This window comes from Agelaius tricolor, unplaced genomic scaffold, assembly GCF_023055355.1.
Source record: "Agelaius tricolor isolate 1412-34295 unplaced genomic scaffold, bAgeTri1.0.p SCAF_34, whole genome shotgun sequence".
NCBI lineage: Eukaryota > Metazoa > Chordata > Aves > Passeriformes > Icteridae > Agelaius > Agelaius tricolor.
In genome coordinates, this window is record NW_027269294.1 from 4,028,343 (window position 1) to 4,046,294 (window position 17,952).

Here is a 17,952-nt window from a genome sequence, read left to right on the forward strand (position 1 = left end):
ACAAAGACGTGTTCTTAAATCTCACATCTTTCACGTTTCCATTTCTGTTTTTCCATCATGCAAATATTTAATTAAGTGAACATAAAGCACTGTTTTTTCTTTTGTTTTCCTTAAATCTTACTTTAATTCTGTACCAGCATCTACAGCTTGAAAATGGCACCTCCTAAACTACTAAATATTCCACTGATGGAGACCAGCAATGCTGCACCAAACTGTTGCTCTGGTCTGGTCTCCAGTGTATGACTAACACACAAAAAATTGTCAATATTTTTCCAATTCCCATTGAATTCTACAACAAATATGAGAAATCAAGACATTAAAAGATTAAAGCAGAGGGTAAGGTTATAAATACAGATGCATAAAAATTAAAGCCTAGCTTGTGATTAGGTCAAGAGAAGCAAAAGCTTGAATGAAATTGATTTAAATGATCCCTGAAAAACACTGCTGATTGTACTCACTGTCTTTGTAGAGCTTGCTTAACAGGGAATTTCTTTCCACAATTTCGGCACTTAAACTCCTTTTCCTCACTGGGTTTTTGGTGCAAAGTCTGCAGATGCTCCGCTAGGATCTCCTGGCTGGCAAAACTGGATTCACAGTTTGGGCATGCATGGTCCTGTTTACAGGTGAGGGGATCTGCATGAAGGGAAGCAACACCAATGTAAAGGAGTAGGTCCCGGGTTTTTTGGTTACATTGAGAGAGACTCTCTGCCAGAAATAGAGTAGGCAAAAGGGTGGCATGAAACTCACAAAAAACAGTGTCTCTGAAAGGATTACAGACAGCCTATCTCAAGTGGATTACCATCAGCATTACTGAAAATAGATGGCAAGTGTTAAGCTGGGCATGACTTAGACTGTTGGCCCAAATTAGTGATTCAACTCAATCAGAACCTCAATGCAGTTAGTCATTTATGAATTCATCTTCATCTTGGACAAAGATGCTGAGAATTCCCCAGACAGCTCAGCTCACCTTCCTTTTCCTACACACCTTAGGATTGGTTGAATAGCTCTATTGGAAGGTTTATTTCTCTCCCACCTAAGTAAGAAAGAAATTACCCCTCTTAGAGCAAAAGCTCTGCATTCATAAGCCCGTGTGTCAGGTGAAACAAACTCTGTCTTCAGTTCAAAAATTAATGGTTACTATTTAAGAAATCCAGGCTCACTCATTCACTCAGTAATTCACAAGACTTGCTGCTCCTCATAAGGCAAAGAAGTTCAACCCAAACCCCAAAAAAAGAGAGAAACATAATGCAAGAACTCAGATTCAACCCCAGGGACTTTTCAGTTCCCTAGTCCTGTACAGTTAGTGTTCTCTTTCTTCATCACCACTTTCAAGCTCTCAAGTTACACTATATTTTACATATTGCTCACCTGCAATTTTTTCACCAGCTGGCTGAACTTCTTTATTGCTGCCACTGTCCTCATCTTCCTGGATAACAGTCACTTCTTCCTCCTCCTCCTCCTCTTCTTCCATGTCACTGTCCAAGTAGCCAATCAGAAGTTCTGTGTCTGTTTCAATATCTTCCACAGCCAGATAGAAAATATTTTCCCCCTCCTGTTGCAAACAGGAAGTAGAGGCAATAAACAATTATGTCAGAAAAACAAAAAGCTGGACAAGTAAGAAACCCTAAACTAATATTATCCCTCAACCAGGGAAGGGTTGGCTCTGCTCCTCAGGAAGCACAATCCTACAACAGCCTTGGTAAAGACTTCATTGCCAGAGTGGCTGCATGGATAGGGTGCATTTGTATTCTGCTGTTTTGGGAATATTCCCCTGCCTCACCTGCGAGGCTTTTCCACTATTCCCTGTAGCTTAGACCAAGGTGGAGATGGCACTAAAGTACTTTCCTGCCACACTACACTTGACAAGAACTTCAGGGTTGAAAATGAAATATTTGAGGATTAGAAAAACAGCAAAATTGAGATAACCAACAGAGCTTTATCTCTCTCCCGGCTGACTGCAGGAATTCTATCACAGCTTTCAGCAGCATGTTTACATAGTGTTATTTTCTCTTTCTCCCTCTCCTCAAGATTCCCAGCCTTCTCCAATGTGCTTTCACCCTGGTCAGTTATCTTCACTACCAAATTAGCAGGCACATCTGGAAAGTGTACTTTAAACCCTGTGCTGGTTTAAATCAGTGTGGATCCACAAAAGGCCAAAGGATCCAGCCCCATTCTGCACAACAGCACAAACTAGGAAACAAAAAGCTCCCAAATCTTCTTGATAGTGCCTGGACAAGCTTCCAAGTAGCTACATAAGCTAACAACTTTGGGCTTTGACACTACTTAATTAGTTACCAAGGCTAGCACTATGGGGTTGGGGAGCAATCTGTCCCCTAAACTGATATTCTGTGGGACAGAGATGCCTTTTCTTCTTTCTATATGTGAACCAACTGCTTTAGGTACTGCCCAAAGCACTGAAGGAGACTCATTTCTATGCAATGAAGACTCCCAGTTCTATCATAAATCTTAAATCTTATCTGAGTAACACCCAGAAAAGTTAACTGAAGCTTCTTTGCCCTGCACCTAGCCATACATTTTGTAACAAGCTTCCTTGGGCAAGGACAAGATAATGATTTTTAATTTTTGTAATACACTAAGATTAATTTAAACTGTCAACAGGGATGTAGCATTCCCTGAGCTGCAGGAGGTCTGTTATATTTTACACAAGATACTGTCACACAGGAGTGAAGCCTACTTAATTCAGTAGACTGGATAGAGCTGCTATTTTCAACGATGCACCACTTTTCTGTCCTTATCACAACAGCAGCATTGGAAAACAAAAAATTATCTTTTTTTTTTTTCCTCAAGATCTATTCAGCAGTCCAGATATCTATCAGCACACCAACCTAACCTCTGTACATATCTACAAGTCGCTGGGTTTCATATGTCTCTGTCAAGTTGCAGAAACCTTTAATTTAGTACTGTCTAAAGTCAAAACAAATCCTCTTGACATGAGGAGTAGTAGGAGGTCTTTCTACACTCAGTCTCCACAGAGACAGGACAAAACCATTGGGGTAAATCTCAAATACATCACTCTTTAGGACAACCTTACTCGAAAAGCAAGACAACCTCATGAAGGGAAGCACATCTCTATTATTGGATTACCAAAAATAATAACAGAAAGAATTAAAAAATTAAAGATTTTGAAAATTTGGAAATCAAAAGAAAAAAAGAAAAAGTCATGTATCCCAGGCAAAAATAAAGCCCCAAGTACTAGGAGCTGTCAATGTTGGAGTGCTCTGGGTTACATTTGCATTAGAAAGAAATTAGCTTTGGTGTCAGCCCAATCTAAACTCATTTCTCCTCCAAGGTTAAGTTGTTTGGCTTTTCCATCCAAACAAATGCTAACAGCCAGGTATTCAGAGAGGTAATTAATCAAGATATACCCACTGGCTGTAGTAGCTCCTCAAGGCAGCATTTTGAGTGAAAGCAATGGAAGCTCTCCAGAAACCACAAAACAATTCACATCTCTCTCCCCACCAGCAGCACCTGTATGAATCACATGAATCTACATGCATGCACACACAGTAAACAGTCTTTTACATTATTTGAATAACCCCCCTGTTTCTAAGAACACATCAGCAGCCATTCCACCTGCCCATGTGCTGGCTCTTTTCCTAACTCTCATCTGCAGCAAACCACAACTGTCCTTGGGAGAAAACTCCAAGCGCTTGCTCATTGCAGTGGCATCACAACCTCCCTTCCTGTTATTCCTGGTTTATTATTCAATTATGTTTTTCTCACCTTGGACTTCACTGTCCTCTTTGACACTATAAGCCACACAGACCTGCTCAGCAAATACAGTTTTCCAGTCCCAACAGCCCTTGCCATCTACTTTTTGGTCCACTACAGGAGTCTTCCATGCAGACTCTTGGCTTTTCCATACAGTTCAACACCTTGATATCTGCTTTGTAAGAGGGAACACAGGACCACCGACAGCCCATCACACTTTAATCAAAAGCATAAAACACGTAACTCATCACTCCTGCAAGTCTACAACACAGGAGGAGGAAGCAGCACAGCCTTGTGTTACCTGAGGGAGTGTAGGGCTTTTCCACCCTTCAGAACCTCAACAGCTGGCTCCAACCCAGCCTTCCTAATCCTTACCCACTTGGCCTCTGTGCCCTCAGAGTGTTACCTGATTCCCCTCTGTATCTGATTCCCTGGCAGCAAACCAGCTTTTCAGCCTACCTGTTGTGCCAGTTCTCCCTGGCTACCTCTCCCAACAAGCACACTGCCTTTCCCAGCCCTTCCCTGCAGCTCCAGGATGCCAGCTCTGGCAGAGGTAAAACCAACACTGGCAATGTCTGAGGGCAGAAACTGCAATGCAGGAAATGCATGGAGATGATTTCACACACTCCCACACACAGCCCAGATTTCAGATTATACCTCATCTAAAATACAGCACCTGAACCACACACACACAAGCTCCAGAAGCCTCAGCTCTCTCTCCTGATCTATTCCTATGGTGTTAGATTGCATGGCAAGGCAGAAAACCTCTGAGACACAAATGTGACACTGAACAGAACACAAGGCTAAACTACTTCAGCAATTCTGGCATTTCTCCATGCTCCAGTTTTCAGTAATAGCTCCCAATGAAGGCTAGAATATTTTTCCATCTGAATATTCTGCATTAGGATAGGCTTTAAAGTCCTAAAAAACCCTGTGAGATAATTTAGCAAATTTTTATTCGTTTCTATCATTTTCCTTATAAAGAAACCCACTGGCATGCACTGGATATTCCATTAAAACTTCTATTCATAAGTTCAGGTCATTTACTGGAAAGATAATCATGAACATCATGAATTCTTCCCACTGCTCTCTCCTGTGAGCCTTACTTTGCCTTTGCTGACAATGACTGTGCACTGATGAGGCGCTAATCACACCTCCTGTATGAGAGCCCTTCATGTCTGCTGCCATAAGGAGGACAACAAATTTCATCAGAAACGAACTTCTGCTTTCTTGGCATAGAAAAACCAAAATTTTTTGTCTGGCCTCAAAATAAACTATAATTATTTTGTCAGGGACACACGGGCTAATCCTGGAGGAAGACAGTCATCTCATTATGAAAAAGCAGAACAGTCATTTTAAGAAATGCTGATAAATAATTCTCCTTTTCCTGATTGTTTTCCAGTTTGGATTACATCAGCAAATACCTTAAGTTGGCCTGAAACAACATTTTGTAAAGCATACATTTTGAGAAAAAAAAAATGCACAGTCATGTAATTCTTATTTATGTGGGAGTGGAAATTAATTTACTGCGGAACTGAGCTGTTTAACAAAAAGCAGAGAGCTAATTTCTTTAATAATCTCCAAAAGAACAACAGCTGGCACTGGAAAGGTATCCCTGTCTCTGTTGTATCCTGTAAAGTCACAGAATGCTGCCAAAAATGAGCAATTAAACAGAATAAGACTCTCCAGCTTGAGAGAAGAGCTGTCAAATAAGAGTGAAAGGATATAATAGAATTGCATAAAACCAAAGATGGCACAGAAAAAAAAGTAACTATTCACTGTTATACCAGAACCAGGAAATCAAGTGAAATTAAGGAGTGTCTAAAAGAAAAACAGAAGTATATTTCAACATAATTAAAGCAGTGGAACTCATTACCAGAGAGTGCTGCAAATGACAACTATAAAAGTGAAAAAATAAGCTGGATAAATTCAGATCAACAGCAAAGACAAGAAAATTAACTTTTTTTATTAATTTATCCTCAGGCACTATATGATCATCCTATCAGACAACTAAGATTGTTCGATTTTCTGTTTTCTACTTAAATATTTTCAGCACCATGACTCCTTTCAATCCTGTCACACTTTCATAATTAATTATATAATATGTTATCTATATTATATATTACTGATTTTATTGAACAATAATGAAAAATGCATGATTCTGCTTTACACACAAGTAAGCCCATACCCAAGTTTGGCATGAAACACACACAGGTCTCTAAATAATTATAATACTTAAACCTTTCAAATAGCATCAGATTCCAAGGACTTTTCTGGTCTTTCATCCTACCACTCTTATTTGTGGTATTACCTTAAGCAGAAGAGTTCTCTTCTAAAAACCAAGGCAGAAAGAGAAAAGCAGTTCACTACTTTGCTCAGATCTTGCAATTTTATTACAAGAAGGCCAAAGAGGAGGAACTCAAATTAGTAAATGAGTAACAGGAAGCAAATGGTAGAAATCCACCAAATCTACCTGGATGGCTGCCAGGTTCTTCTGTTCCTGGGATGGAGCCTCGTGGACAAAGCGCAGCCAGTTCGAATGGCGTGGGTTGCTGGCATCCAGGATATAAAGGACCTCGCCTTTGCTCCCACGAACCTGAAACATTCAAAACAAATCCCCAAGCAAAATTAAAACTCAAAAACCAAATATGTCTAGGTTTTGTCCACTCAGTGAAAAAATCACTTTAAAGAAAGAATTGGGCACACAAGATACATCCATCTCCATATTGAGACCTTTTGGCTACCATTACAGATCCATATCATTCGTATGACTTCTACAATTTTGACAGAATTCCAGCTTACACTGAAAAAAAGGAAGATAATAGAAACAAAAACTTAATATTAACTAAGTCATTCTTACCCCTAAACACAAAGACATACTGCTGTAAAAATATATCTGTCACTGCCAAAAAACCCCTTTTGTTTCATTTTAAATAATACATAACTTGAATCTCCACTGATCCAGACAACAGAGAGCCATGCAAAAAGGTCACAGAGCCACACTATTGTTCCATGTGATTTATTTATATAATGAATGGATTTTATTTTCCATCTGTCAGCAACAAGTATCCAGGGCAGGTATTTGCTAAGAGCTAGGGAATTTGGCTATGTAAGATCAAAATTAGATTGTCTTCGTGGCTTTGTATATGAATTGCTCACATTCTTGCTCTATTTGTTTCTAATAGAATGCAATATCATATTTCTTCAGTATGACTGCTTCAATTACCTAAACATTTAGGGTATCATTAAAAAGACAAAAACTGTATTCCATTACAGTAATAGCTGCTGACAGCACGTTGTTCTCAGATTAAGCAAAAAAAGAATTACTGTAGTTCTGCAAACAAATAAGGATCTTCAAAAGTCATTACTGCTCTTCTGAAGGAAAAAGGACACATCATGAAAAGGTGCCAACATTCAAACTTTAAAAGCTCTTACTTTCCAACACATGGATTAACCACAGTGAAAAGCATCAAACCTACACATTGAAATGCGTCTGGAAACAATAATATCTGACACTAAGCACTAATGGTTTCCCAGAGAGGCCCTGCATGTCCCAACCCTGGGAGTGTTCAAGGCCAGATGGGATGGGGCCCTGAGCAACCTGATCTAACCAGTGGCATCCCTGTCCCTGGCAGGGGGGCTGGACTGGATGGTCTTCAGGGTGCTTTCCAACCCAAACTATTCTGTGATATTGTAATAATCACCCACCTCCACAGAGGCTTTGTGCTTTAGCTACCAAAGCACAAGTTACAGGAGCCCACCATGGAGATCCTAGAAAGGCTTCCATCACATTTTCAGTTGGAATGAGAAGCAATCCAGGTCCTATTATAAAAACTGTACATTACACTATCTAACTTTTCATCAGTTTTTCTTTATTGGCTTGATCCTTAAATGATATAATTTATATTTGCTTCGGTGATACACAGTCATCTCAGTTATGCTTCCAGAGTCTCTGGCAATCCAGAGAGAGATGCCAAACACGAAGCAGAGCTTTAACACATAAGGAAACTATCGATAAAGGAATATGATAAATCCCTTAAAAACATTCTGTATTTTCCACTGCTTCTTTCACCTCATAAAGAACTAATGCTGCATTGAATATACAGATGTGAGCATGAGAAGTCAAGAAAAAGTGCAAAAACACTGCACTTTGTGTGGACTAGACTGGTGACATGAACCAGTGCTTTCCTGGTTGCATCAAGAGAAGGCTCCTAAATGAACTGATGGCAGTGGATCCCAAACCTAGCACTTAAAACCAGCACCTCAAATGGATACACATATCCACTCCATGTACCTCAAACTGAGGTGCCCAAGAACTATCTTCTTGAGAATCAACACAAAAGGTGTCACTGCACTAATTCAGCCAAATGCCTGCAATCTAAGAGGAAACACGACATTCACTGTCACCGCACAGGGCGAGGTTCCACCTCAAAGGCAATCAGGACAATTGCAATGATGCCACATTAACAAGCATCAGAAGAATTCAGGAACAGAAGAGTTCAGGAGAAGATGTGTCCCTGGCCAATGTATGAGCTCCCCATATGAAACCCTACACAGGCGTAAATAACACCAAAGCTGCTTTCTGGAAACAATTTCCTAAACATTTCTAAATCAAAAAATCCACGTTCATCAAACAATCATGTAGAGAAAAGTACTGGTTTCTGCACTGCTTCTTTTTGGATTAGCTGAAAATATGATCTTTATTGCTGCAGCATAAAACAGCTAGATGCAATACTTCTGCATCCTGAGTTCAGACTATCAGAGAGCTCACTGCAGAGTGGAAATTCACATTTTAACATTGCTGGAGATATTTTAAATAACTCCAGCAAAAGAAACCTGAGGCAGCAACTGCTGATTTGCTTGCTCGGTAAGAAGTCTGGGACAGAGACAGCATGTGACATTTTCCATCAGCCAAAACACACAGCAAGTTTTCCATGGTAATGAAGCTCCTTGCGGTGCCTGACATTCCCTGACCCTGCCAGGGACAGAGGGGTAGAGGAGGCTCACTCCTAGACTCCTGCAAATTGTGGAGCTTTCAGGAGCAGGGTTGAACTTGCCTTTCCCTGGAATGATTCCCAAATCTCCCTCTCTCCTGTGTGTGATCTTCTACAGCAAGTTCAGACTGCAATACCAACACCTCGGCCGAGCAGCACGTGCCTTGCAGCATCCTAAACACGTCCCATAGCTGAAGATGGGAGGTTCACATTCTCAGCTACTCTCAGGAGTAGATCCTTCTCATCACACAAACCAAGAGATCAGTAATGGGCCTGCTCCAAAAGTCACTGAAATTAATACAAAGTCATACATTTAACATGGAAAAAGATGACTAAAGCAAGTTTTAACAGAGTTGATTATAGCATTAGTAGCTACTCTGGACATCTATCTATCCCATTTGAGAATAATTTACTAAAATTGAAATTCTGGGATGTAGACTTGCAGCTGAGATACTGCACCAATTTCTGATTTGTGTAAGAGCACAGATCATCTAAGAAATGAGAAAAACAAAAGCATTTCTGAAAATTAAACAAAGATTCAGTCAAAAACATTTAAAAGCAAACAGTTTTCAATGTAAACAGTATTTGAGGAACAATCACTGGGAACGTAGTCTACACACAGAAAAATTAAAGACTATATTGTTCAGAATTAGATTTATAGTACTATATTCACCTTGACAGCAAACACAGAATTCATCTAATTAAGATTTATTTCATCATGAATCAATGGACATCAGTTGACCTAATTTTTTCTTGTGTGTAAGAGCCCTCCTCCTATGCCAGAAGCACATTTTATAGGCAAGATATCAAAGAAAGAAGGAAAAAAAAACCAAAGCCACCAAAACACACCAAGCTTAATGTGCTTGACTTGTTATACCTCAATCCTAAACACCACAGCTCTGATCTGAAGCTGGCTGCAGTGAGTAGCAGATTTTCTGTTGCCCTCACCAGTTTTCAGGCAGGCTTATTTAACTGAAAACAACTGTCACAGCAAAAGTGATGCAAATGAAGCAGTAGAAATGTAAGTTCATTTCATTTTCTTATATAAATAAACACAAACATTGGCTTCCATTGAAAGACCGTTTTCAGATCTCTTTGGTTTTAATGTAACAATGAAGAAAACATGATCCTGGCAGATAGACAGAAACCCAACCCAAAATATGTAACATTCAGCATTACATGGTGTATTATGTTCCATCCAACCCTGACCAACATTTCTTCATGGAATGTCAGAGTATTTGAAGCAGGACCAAATCTTTCCAGCGCTCCCTGTTTCAGCATTTGCCAAAGTCATCACCAGTAGTATATGCCTGCCACAATCCAGTAGGAGTGAAATGAATTCCCCTTTCTTGGTTAAGGATAATGAAGAAAAGGAACTGAACATGCATAAATGAACTGATATCTTCCCTTCACAAAGGCACATCGGAGCCTCCACAGCAAAAACGTCTGTGAACTTCTAACCTGAAGATTATTTCCTGCTTGCCTTTAAGCACTTGCTTCTCCAGCAAATACAGTTCAAAGCTGCTGTGCCAAGTTTACTGATACACACAAAGAAGTATTTAATCAAGCTGTAAGAACACAACTCTTAATTGATCACCAGCAACAAGCTGGTGATGAAATAATAAACGTCCTTCACCAGTACAGGAATAGAGAGCTAGGGGATAACAAAGAGGTGTTTTCTTAACAAAAAGAAAGAGAAAGCACAAAGCGATTTGGACATTTTCTTGGCTTTTTATTATCACTCTTAACTAAATGGCTACCACAGGCTTGTTTGAGGGTTTTTTTTTTCCTTTCACACCACTCATAAATAAAACATTTCAGCCTGTAGCTCTTTACAAAGATAACAGCAAGATCAAGGATGCTTCCCACCCATTGGAATCTTCTACTTCCCAGGAATCTGTTGAATGAGCAAGTATAAACCTTTGATTTCTTCACAACTATGCATGCTACAGACAGAGTAATGGCATTCTGCTATATTTAATTTAAGTAGAAACTCTACCATCTTCAGTATTTTACTGCACAAAACCACTGGGCTCAGTACATGTTCTAGGTGCCACGTTTTCCCTGAGACCAAACGAAAACAAGGCGTGCAATTCCATCTCAACGCGATGCCCCAGAGATGCCAACTCGCAGTGCTGGTCTCGAAGAAAAAGGAAAGGCTGGATCAAAACAGACCACATCACAGAGCACTGCTCTGCACAACTAGAAATGCATGTGGCAGACTTCCTCACAGCAAAATATTCCATAAAATTGCAGCCTGGATCCCAGGCATCACATGCCAAGGAGAGAAATGTTGCAATAATGCCCAATTTTTTCCTTGACTTACAAAAAGCCTCTACTGCTTGAGACTTCTTTCTGAAGGTGTTCTCTCTGAAAACATTTTTTTTTTGACTGCCATCAGACTGTGAAGTCAGGCTTTAGTGTGCCTCCCGCCAATAGCCTTCAAATTAATTATTTTTAATATCTTTGGTACAGCTGACTACACACAAACTTGGCCAGTTTCTGTGCGTGCTTCCCACAGGCTCTGGAATAACCATCTACTTGGGCTGTTCAAGTCTTACTTTCTGCATTCCTGGTCTCAATTTTCAACTTCAGACTACTCCCAGCATGATTTAAATTATATTATAAAGCTCACGTTCAGATCAACTTCAGTAAACATGAACAACTTGGTTTAAAACATTCAGGAAGTCATAAAATTTGGTATGCAGGAATCTTTTCAAGGCTCTCAAAACTAGGTTACAGTAAGATCTTATGAAATGATTTTAAAACAGCTCATAAAAACCTCATTTTCTGATTTGCTGTCAACGGGGTCACATTAGTGTCACCAATAAATAAATGTATTTGCCTTTTCTTTCCTGTCGTGCAGAAACAGATAAATCTAGTTAAGTATGAGCAATGAGGAATCTGGAAAATCATAAAGCTTTCCAATAAACCTAAAGGCCTTCTCACTGCTGTAATCCACCCACTGTCTTTTCTGAAAACCTTGCTCTAGCACAAGCATTTCACTGATTTGAAACAACCTGCAGAAACATCAGGAAGGGCCAAGTGAGCCAGGGCACACTAACATGGACTGTGCTCAGCAAACACCTGCAATAAAAGCACACTGTACTGCTCTGGGTCCAGCTGGGAACAAAGAGGATGGAAGTGGCTCCTCTGAGTACATAACCCAAAAGGGAAAGGGGAACGAATGATCCACACCTCCTCTCTGGGAAAGGGCATTTGGGGCACACCCCTAGATTGAAATCGACAGAAGAAAGGGAGAAAACAGAGCTTCACAGGCTGGAGCTAGCAATCACCTAAGGATATTTCACCACTCACAATATTTACACTGAGCTTGGGTTAAAAGAGATGGGCTTTCAACATCCTCACATCTTTCTAGGGCATGGAATCTATCTGTAGCTCTGCTAGGGCTGCATCAATACTCTGCTCTCTTCATAAGCTGCTCAGGGATGTTAATGCCAGAGATTTTTCAAATAAACATGTATTTTGTGCTAAATGCTCTGATAGTGCTTTAAGCCAGATGTCAAACATAAGGTTTTTTTGTACCATGCAGTAAACAGTCCTTCCACCTCTAAGCACAGAAAGGTACAAAAGTAAGAAATGAGTCTTCTCCCTGGTGTAAAAGAGGACTAAATGTGCATTCAATAGAAACTGCTTGGCTGAGGAGAAAAAAAAAGGAAAAAAAGAAAAAAATTAAATTCTGCTCAAAGAACTGCAGCAGTAAATAAAGATTACAAAGACAGAACAGAGGCACTGGAAAGAAGGCATTTTTAGCAAGTTGGAAATGTTGTTATTGCCAGTATTTTTCAGTCAGTGTAATCTCCTCAACTGGTGAACTCATATTTTACTTCAGGCACACAGAGGAACAACAGGAGCTAGGACGGGTTATGTACCTAAATACAAGAACTAGTGCATCAACTGCTGTTCCTGCCCAATGCATATAAAAAATAAAAAGTTGCCCACAGCACCAGGCTTCTATTTTACTAAAGAGCTCACACCTACTCATTGCATTACAAACTGGTAAAATTTTAAAACTTTGCTCATGCAGTTTGATCCAAATCCCAACACAAGTGTCACACTGGGAAATGTTTCATATTACAGCAGAAGGAAGCCATAAGCTGGTACCTGTTGATTAGCATAAATCAGTATCTCTGTAACTTACAATCTGCTTCCCAATTCAAATTCATTTTTCTAATTATTTTCACATGTTTTAATGATTTTTCACAGTGTTACTATATTTGTATTTGGCTTGACTTGATGTTTTTTCACACTTCATCGATTAGAAAGCATCATTTGTTTTTTCTTTAGCTTTAAAGCAGTCAATCCTCCTCCACCCAGGCAGCGTAATTTAAAAATACAAAATCTCACTACAGGATCTTTAAGCTACGACACAAAACAGAAAGGATTTGTTACAGTAAAACCTGATTGTGAGAACACTTGGTGCAAGGTGCAGTGAAGTCACTGTACTCACTTCCCACATGAGCCTGCAGTCTGTGCTCTCATCCACTTCCTGCGGCATTCGCTTCTCCCCTGCAAAGGGGCCAAACTTTTCACCCTGAGGAAAAATTATATCAGAAAAAGAATCAGTAGGAGGAAAAAAGAAAAAGCCAAGCCAATCACCAAACTCCAGCAGAGGAGTCATTTTTAGCCTCAAACAGGAAAGGAGAGTTTTCCTTTATTGTCCTACTTTATTGCCAAGAAGGTGCACATGCTTGAGGGTTCAACTTGAAGCTCATTCCCATTCTTCTCATGCTTTGAAGAACCTTATAAAACCATATCTACCTTCTGCAGGCTTATTTCTCCTCTGGGAAGCAGGATTTTTCTTTATTTTAAATAAGGCTGAAATTTACAAGTCAAATTTCTTATATTTCTTACAAAAATTTCAGGAAGCACCTTGCAACAGGCATCCAACTAAAACAAAGAACTTGGCACGCACCAAGTTTACATTAGATTTATTTGTGAGATTATTTGCAACGCTACTTTTTGAAGTGCCACAAATCAAAAGACTGCATAACTGAGGGCTTGATCATACAGAGAGGTTTGTTGAAAATTGTAAGGGAGTATGCACGTGCTTGTGAATTAATTTGAGCCTTCATAAACAAAATTAAAATGTTCTACCACCTGCTAGTCATAACACCCGCTGTGAAAGCATCCATTAATATGTTCTTCCAAAAGTATTTGGCATCAGGGGTTTTTTCCTGCACAGACGTCACAGGAGCAGCAGGGCAAAATAATTAAATAGGACTTTCACCTCCCATAGGCCCAAGTTCCCCCCACACACAGGGACAGGCCCTAAAACCTGCCATGCAGGATGCTGTGCTCCTTCAGGCAGCATTCACATCCAAAAGCACTTATCCTTTCAAGCATTAGAGATTTTAAGCATATATATAGAAAAGCTGTTTCTTTTAAAAGCAACTGTATTTTGGTTTAAAAAAAAGTATTGATCTTGTCCACTTATCCCTTCCTCCAGACACATTCCATATTCCCAGCAATAGCCTGCTACATGCTTTCCTTCTTGCTTAGTTTTTACAGATTGCCTACAGGTAAAGAAAAAAAAAGTGGAATGGAAAACATCCAGGACTGTTCCTCTTGGAAACAGGAAATCAATTTTTTTTAGAAAAACAAACAACTTGTATTTAAAATTAAACCTGAAGTGGTAATAAACAAAGGAAAAGGAAACTGACATTGCAGAATGAGGCAACAGAACTGAGGGACAAATTTTTAAATATGCACAAAGAACTTTTCACTACAAGGAACAGCAAAGCAGAAGGTAAAAACACGAGTACAGCAGAAGTCAGCAACTGGAGCCCAGAGCAAGAAAGGAGCCAGAGAGGGGCAGTGGCAGTAAAAACTGGCACTCTGGGCCTTCATAGCCTTAGCTCTCATCCGTTTCCATACCACCCTTCATCATTCTGCTGACAAATAGTGTCAGAGTTCCTCCCCTGCCAGTTTTCCAAATCCCGGGATTCAACACTCAGGCTGAAAGTTCCTCCTTCTCTTACCTCATGGGCAAGGAAGGTGGAAATAGGCAAATAGAGCTGTATGCGTACAGCACCCACAGTGCTAATGTCACCCATCGCTGAAGCACAGCAACAGCAAACACCACACGCCATTCCCACCTCAGCACTCCAAACCTGGAAATCCCTACTGCAATATTCAAATATTGAAGACCTTCTGGAAGCTCAGAACAAGGGCAAAAGCAACACATCTGTCGTTATAGGACACAAAGGAACACACGCTCACACCGTTCTCAAGGTGAAAGAGAGAAAAGGGCCGTTTATTTTCTGACTCCAACATTTATAGTTTTCCAAAAGTGACAGTGGATTGGAGGGTGACAGTGGCACCTCTCCAATGCCACTGGTTAAACCAACAGTCAATCAACTCTCTCCTCTTCCATAAAGGAATGCAAAACAATAAGTTATTTACAGAAAGTGTGTGAGAAAATTCACTACAAGAATGTCAACATCAGAAGGCTTAGAAAATCTTAAAAACTCAGGGTGACACACGTCCACCGCTGAACACAGAGTAAACACAACATAAGCTGCAGGTGATGCGGATTGCTGAGCACTTTTTATGGCTTCTCAAATTTGGGGGGGTAACCAAAACCTGATGCCTTGGTCCATGGGGATAAGTGCAATTATTTGTTCAGCTTTTCAGACCATTTTCTTCATATATATGTACATATACATACATTATTTCTGGTTAATAGACATGTTGTTATATGCCAACATACATTAATCAAAAACACACTCAAGACTTCAACTTCCCCTCTGCTCAATGAAAGCCAGCACCCAACACAGTCTGAAGGCAGAGAAATGATTCAGTATAGAAAAGCACATTTTTCCAGTGCTGAAAAAAGCTATTTTCAACAGTTGCTTTCAAAAAAGCAGCAGTGACTAATCCTCCAGTTGCAGCAAAACACTGAGAAATGCAATGGCTCTCTGACAATTACACAGAGAGCTTCATGAGGTGAGTGCCCTGCAGCCTGAGGCCAGCTCATGGAAAACAGAAGGTACACGGGAATCACAGCTTTGGTAAGGCAACAAAACAAAAATTTGCACCTTTTATGATTACAAACAAAATCTTGAAAGGCCCCCAGGCCTATATATACACTATATATACACAAGCAGATGGCAGGCAGCAGCAGTTCAGAATGTATTACTACCAAAACTTTGCTATTAGCAGAATTTTCAGAGGCCTCCAGAATACTTGGAGAGCTTATACTGCAATTTCTGATTATGAATTCATCCAATTTGTTTTTTTTTTTTACTTTCAGTTCAGACAACTGCAATTGTGTGGCAGCAACAGAGAGAAAACAGTGCAGTATTTAATACTTAGCAACTTAGGTTTCACTTCACAATAAAGTGTCACTTTCAACACCTCCTCCCAATCCCAAAACTCCACGGAATTCATTTAACACCTATAAGCTGCTGTTAATCACAGCCACAAAGTGTGGTACTTCTGCTTCATTACTAGACAGGGGAACAAGTTGAGAGCAATTCAGGTGTGAATTTTCTTTCCATGGAAAAGAGCAACGTGGAGTCTGGCTCCATGTACCGGTGTCCAGTGTACCACCTGCGTTACTTACACATCCACCCTTCTCCCAACAAAGAACACGGGACTTAGGTCCCCAACAAATTTTAGGAGTATGTTTTAACAAACCACAGAGCAACTCAAGACTTGGTTCCTCTGCCTGTTCTTGCACAGCTCTGACCCCACACACTTTGCCTGTATGAAGTTCCTAAGTAAGGTGGAATAATTCAAGCAGGAGAACGCTTTATATGCCCCAGCAAGCAGCTCTAATGGTTCAGCTGTCAACAGTGTAAAGGACAGAACCTCAGACCCCCAGCTCTGAATTGCAGATACTAATTCCCATGAGTTTCATTCTATTTCAGAGTCCAGAAATTAACAAATGCTAATAGTGTCCAACCTTCCTTGCTGTGTGAACCCAAAAAGTTTTGAAATGAAACTTCAGAATCTCAGTAGAAAAGTTTTAAAGAATTAAACCAAACGAAATAAAATTGTTCCCTCACGGTCCCCTTAACACTCAGGGACACCTTAAAAATGTGAGACCTCCACCCCATCGAGTCTAAGTCCTGTTGATGAAACCAGTGAAAAATTAGGAAAAAAAAATCAGAGCCAAAACGCGGACAAAGATGGAAGGCGAAACAGACAAAACACAGAAAAGTGTACACTAATGAAGGGTTCATAGCTTTGTTATGCCTTTATGTGTCCTAACAAGCCGCCCGGACAGTCTCAGCTGGAATTTCACATCATCAAGATACTTTCAATTATGAAGTGTGAAGAGGCATCACCTGGTTGGAGTACGAGACTGGGTTCAGCTGAATTACATCGTTCAGGGGCCCGGCTTTATTACGCCGAGAAAAGGAATTAAAGCACGGTCCGGCCGAGCGAGCCCGGAGAGCCGTGAGGGAGGTGACGGGAGCCCGAGAACCCCGGGCGGCCTCCCTGCCCTCAGAGCCGGACCCTCACGGAGGCGGTCCCGCCCGGGAGAGCTCTGCCCTCAAAACTGCGCCAGACGCACAAACCAAGTTAAAAAAAAAAAAAAAAAAAAAAAATTAAATAAATAAATAAATCACAAAATAGGGAAAATAAAATTCCTCAGAGCAAAAACCCTCCGCCGGCCCCCGCGCCCCGTCCCGCCCGAGGCGGCAGCGCCCCGGGAGGCTCCTGGTACCGGGAGGGGGGAGCGGGCGGGCGGCGCCTCCCGTGAGCACAGGGAGCCCGGGCGGGCACAGCGCGGCTCAGGCGAACTTGGAGCGGGGCAGAGGGGCGGGAGAGCCGCCCAACTCCCCGGTGATACGTGGCAGCCGCTCCCCGCCGGGCCGGGCCGGGCCAGGCCGTTCCCCCGCCATCACCCACCTTCTTCACTCTGCGGGCCGTGTAGAGCCCCATCCCGTCCTGCACCCGGGACGACTTCAGGGCGAACCTATCCGGCACGTACATGCCCAGCATTTTTGCACCGAACACGGGGCCCGCCGCCTGCTACCGGGGAGAAGGAAGAGGCTTTTACGGGGGGACTTCCATCCCACCGGGAGCGGCGAGCGGGAGTCCGGGAGAGGGGGGCAGGAAGAGGGGCTGGATGCGGGGGCTCCCCCGGCTCCTGAGGGGAGGGGCCAGCGCGCGCCGCGGGGCGGGGCGGCTGCAGGGGGCGCGCGCGCCCGGCGGGGCAGCGGCGGCTCCGTGAGGGGACGGCGGGGTCCCG

The 17,952-nt window shown here is 41.5% G+C and overlaps 1 protein-coding gene across 3 annotated transcripts in view; it reads right to left on the bottom strand.

Annotated features, from left to right (window-relative positions):
• PRDM5 (PR/SET domain 5) overlaps positions 1–17,702 on the bottom strand; it is a 58,904-nt gene extending 41,202 nt beyond the window's left edge. For all 3 annotated transcript variants that reach the window (XM_071452312.1, XM_071452311.1, XM_071452310.1), the window contains exons 1-5: positions 17,610–17,702; positions 13,198–13,281; positions 6,206–6,328; positions 1,369–1,552; positions 459–633 (exon numbers count right to left, since the gene is read on the bottom strand). In XM_071452312.1, the coding sequence (XP_071308413.1) occupies positions 459–633; positions 1,369–1,552; positions 6,206–6,328; positions 13,198–13,281; positions 17,610–17,702 (659 nt within the window). The remainder of the gene's footprint in view (positions 1–458; positions 634–1,368; positions 1,553–6,205; positions 6,329–13,197; positions 13,282–17,609) is intronic.
• Between the last annotated feature and the right edge of the window lie 250 nt (positions 17,703–17,952).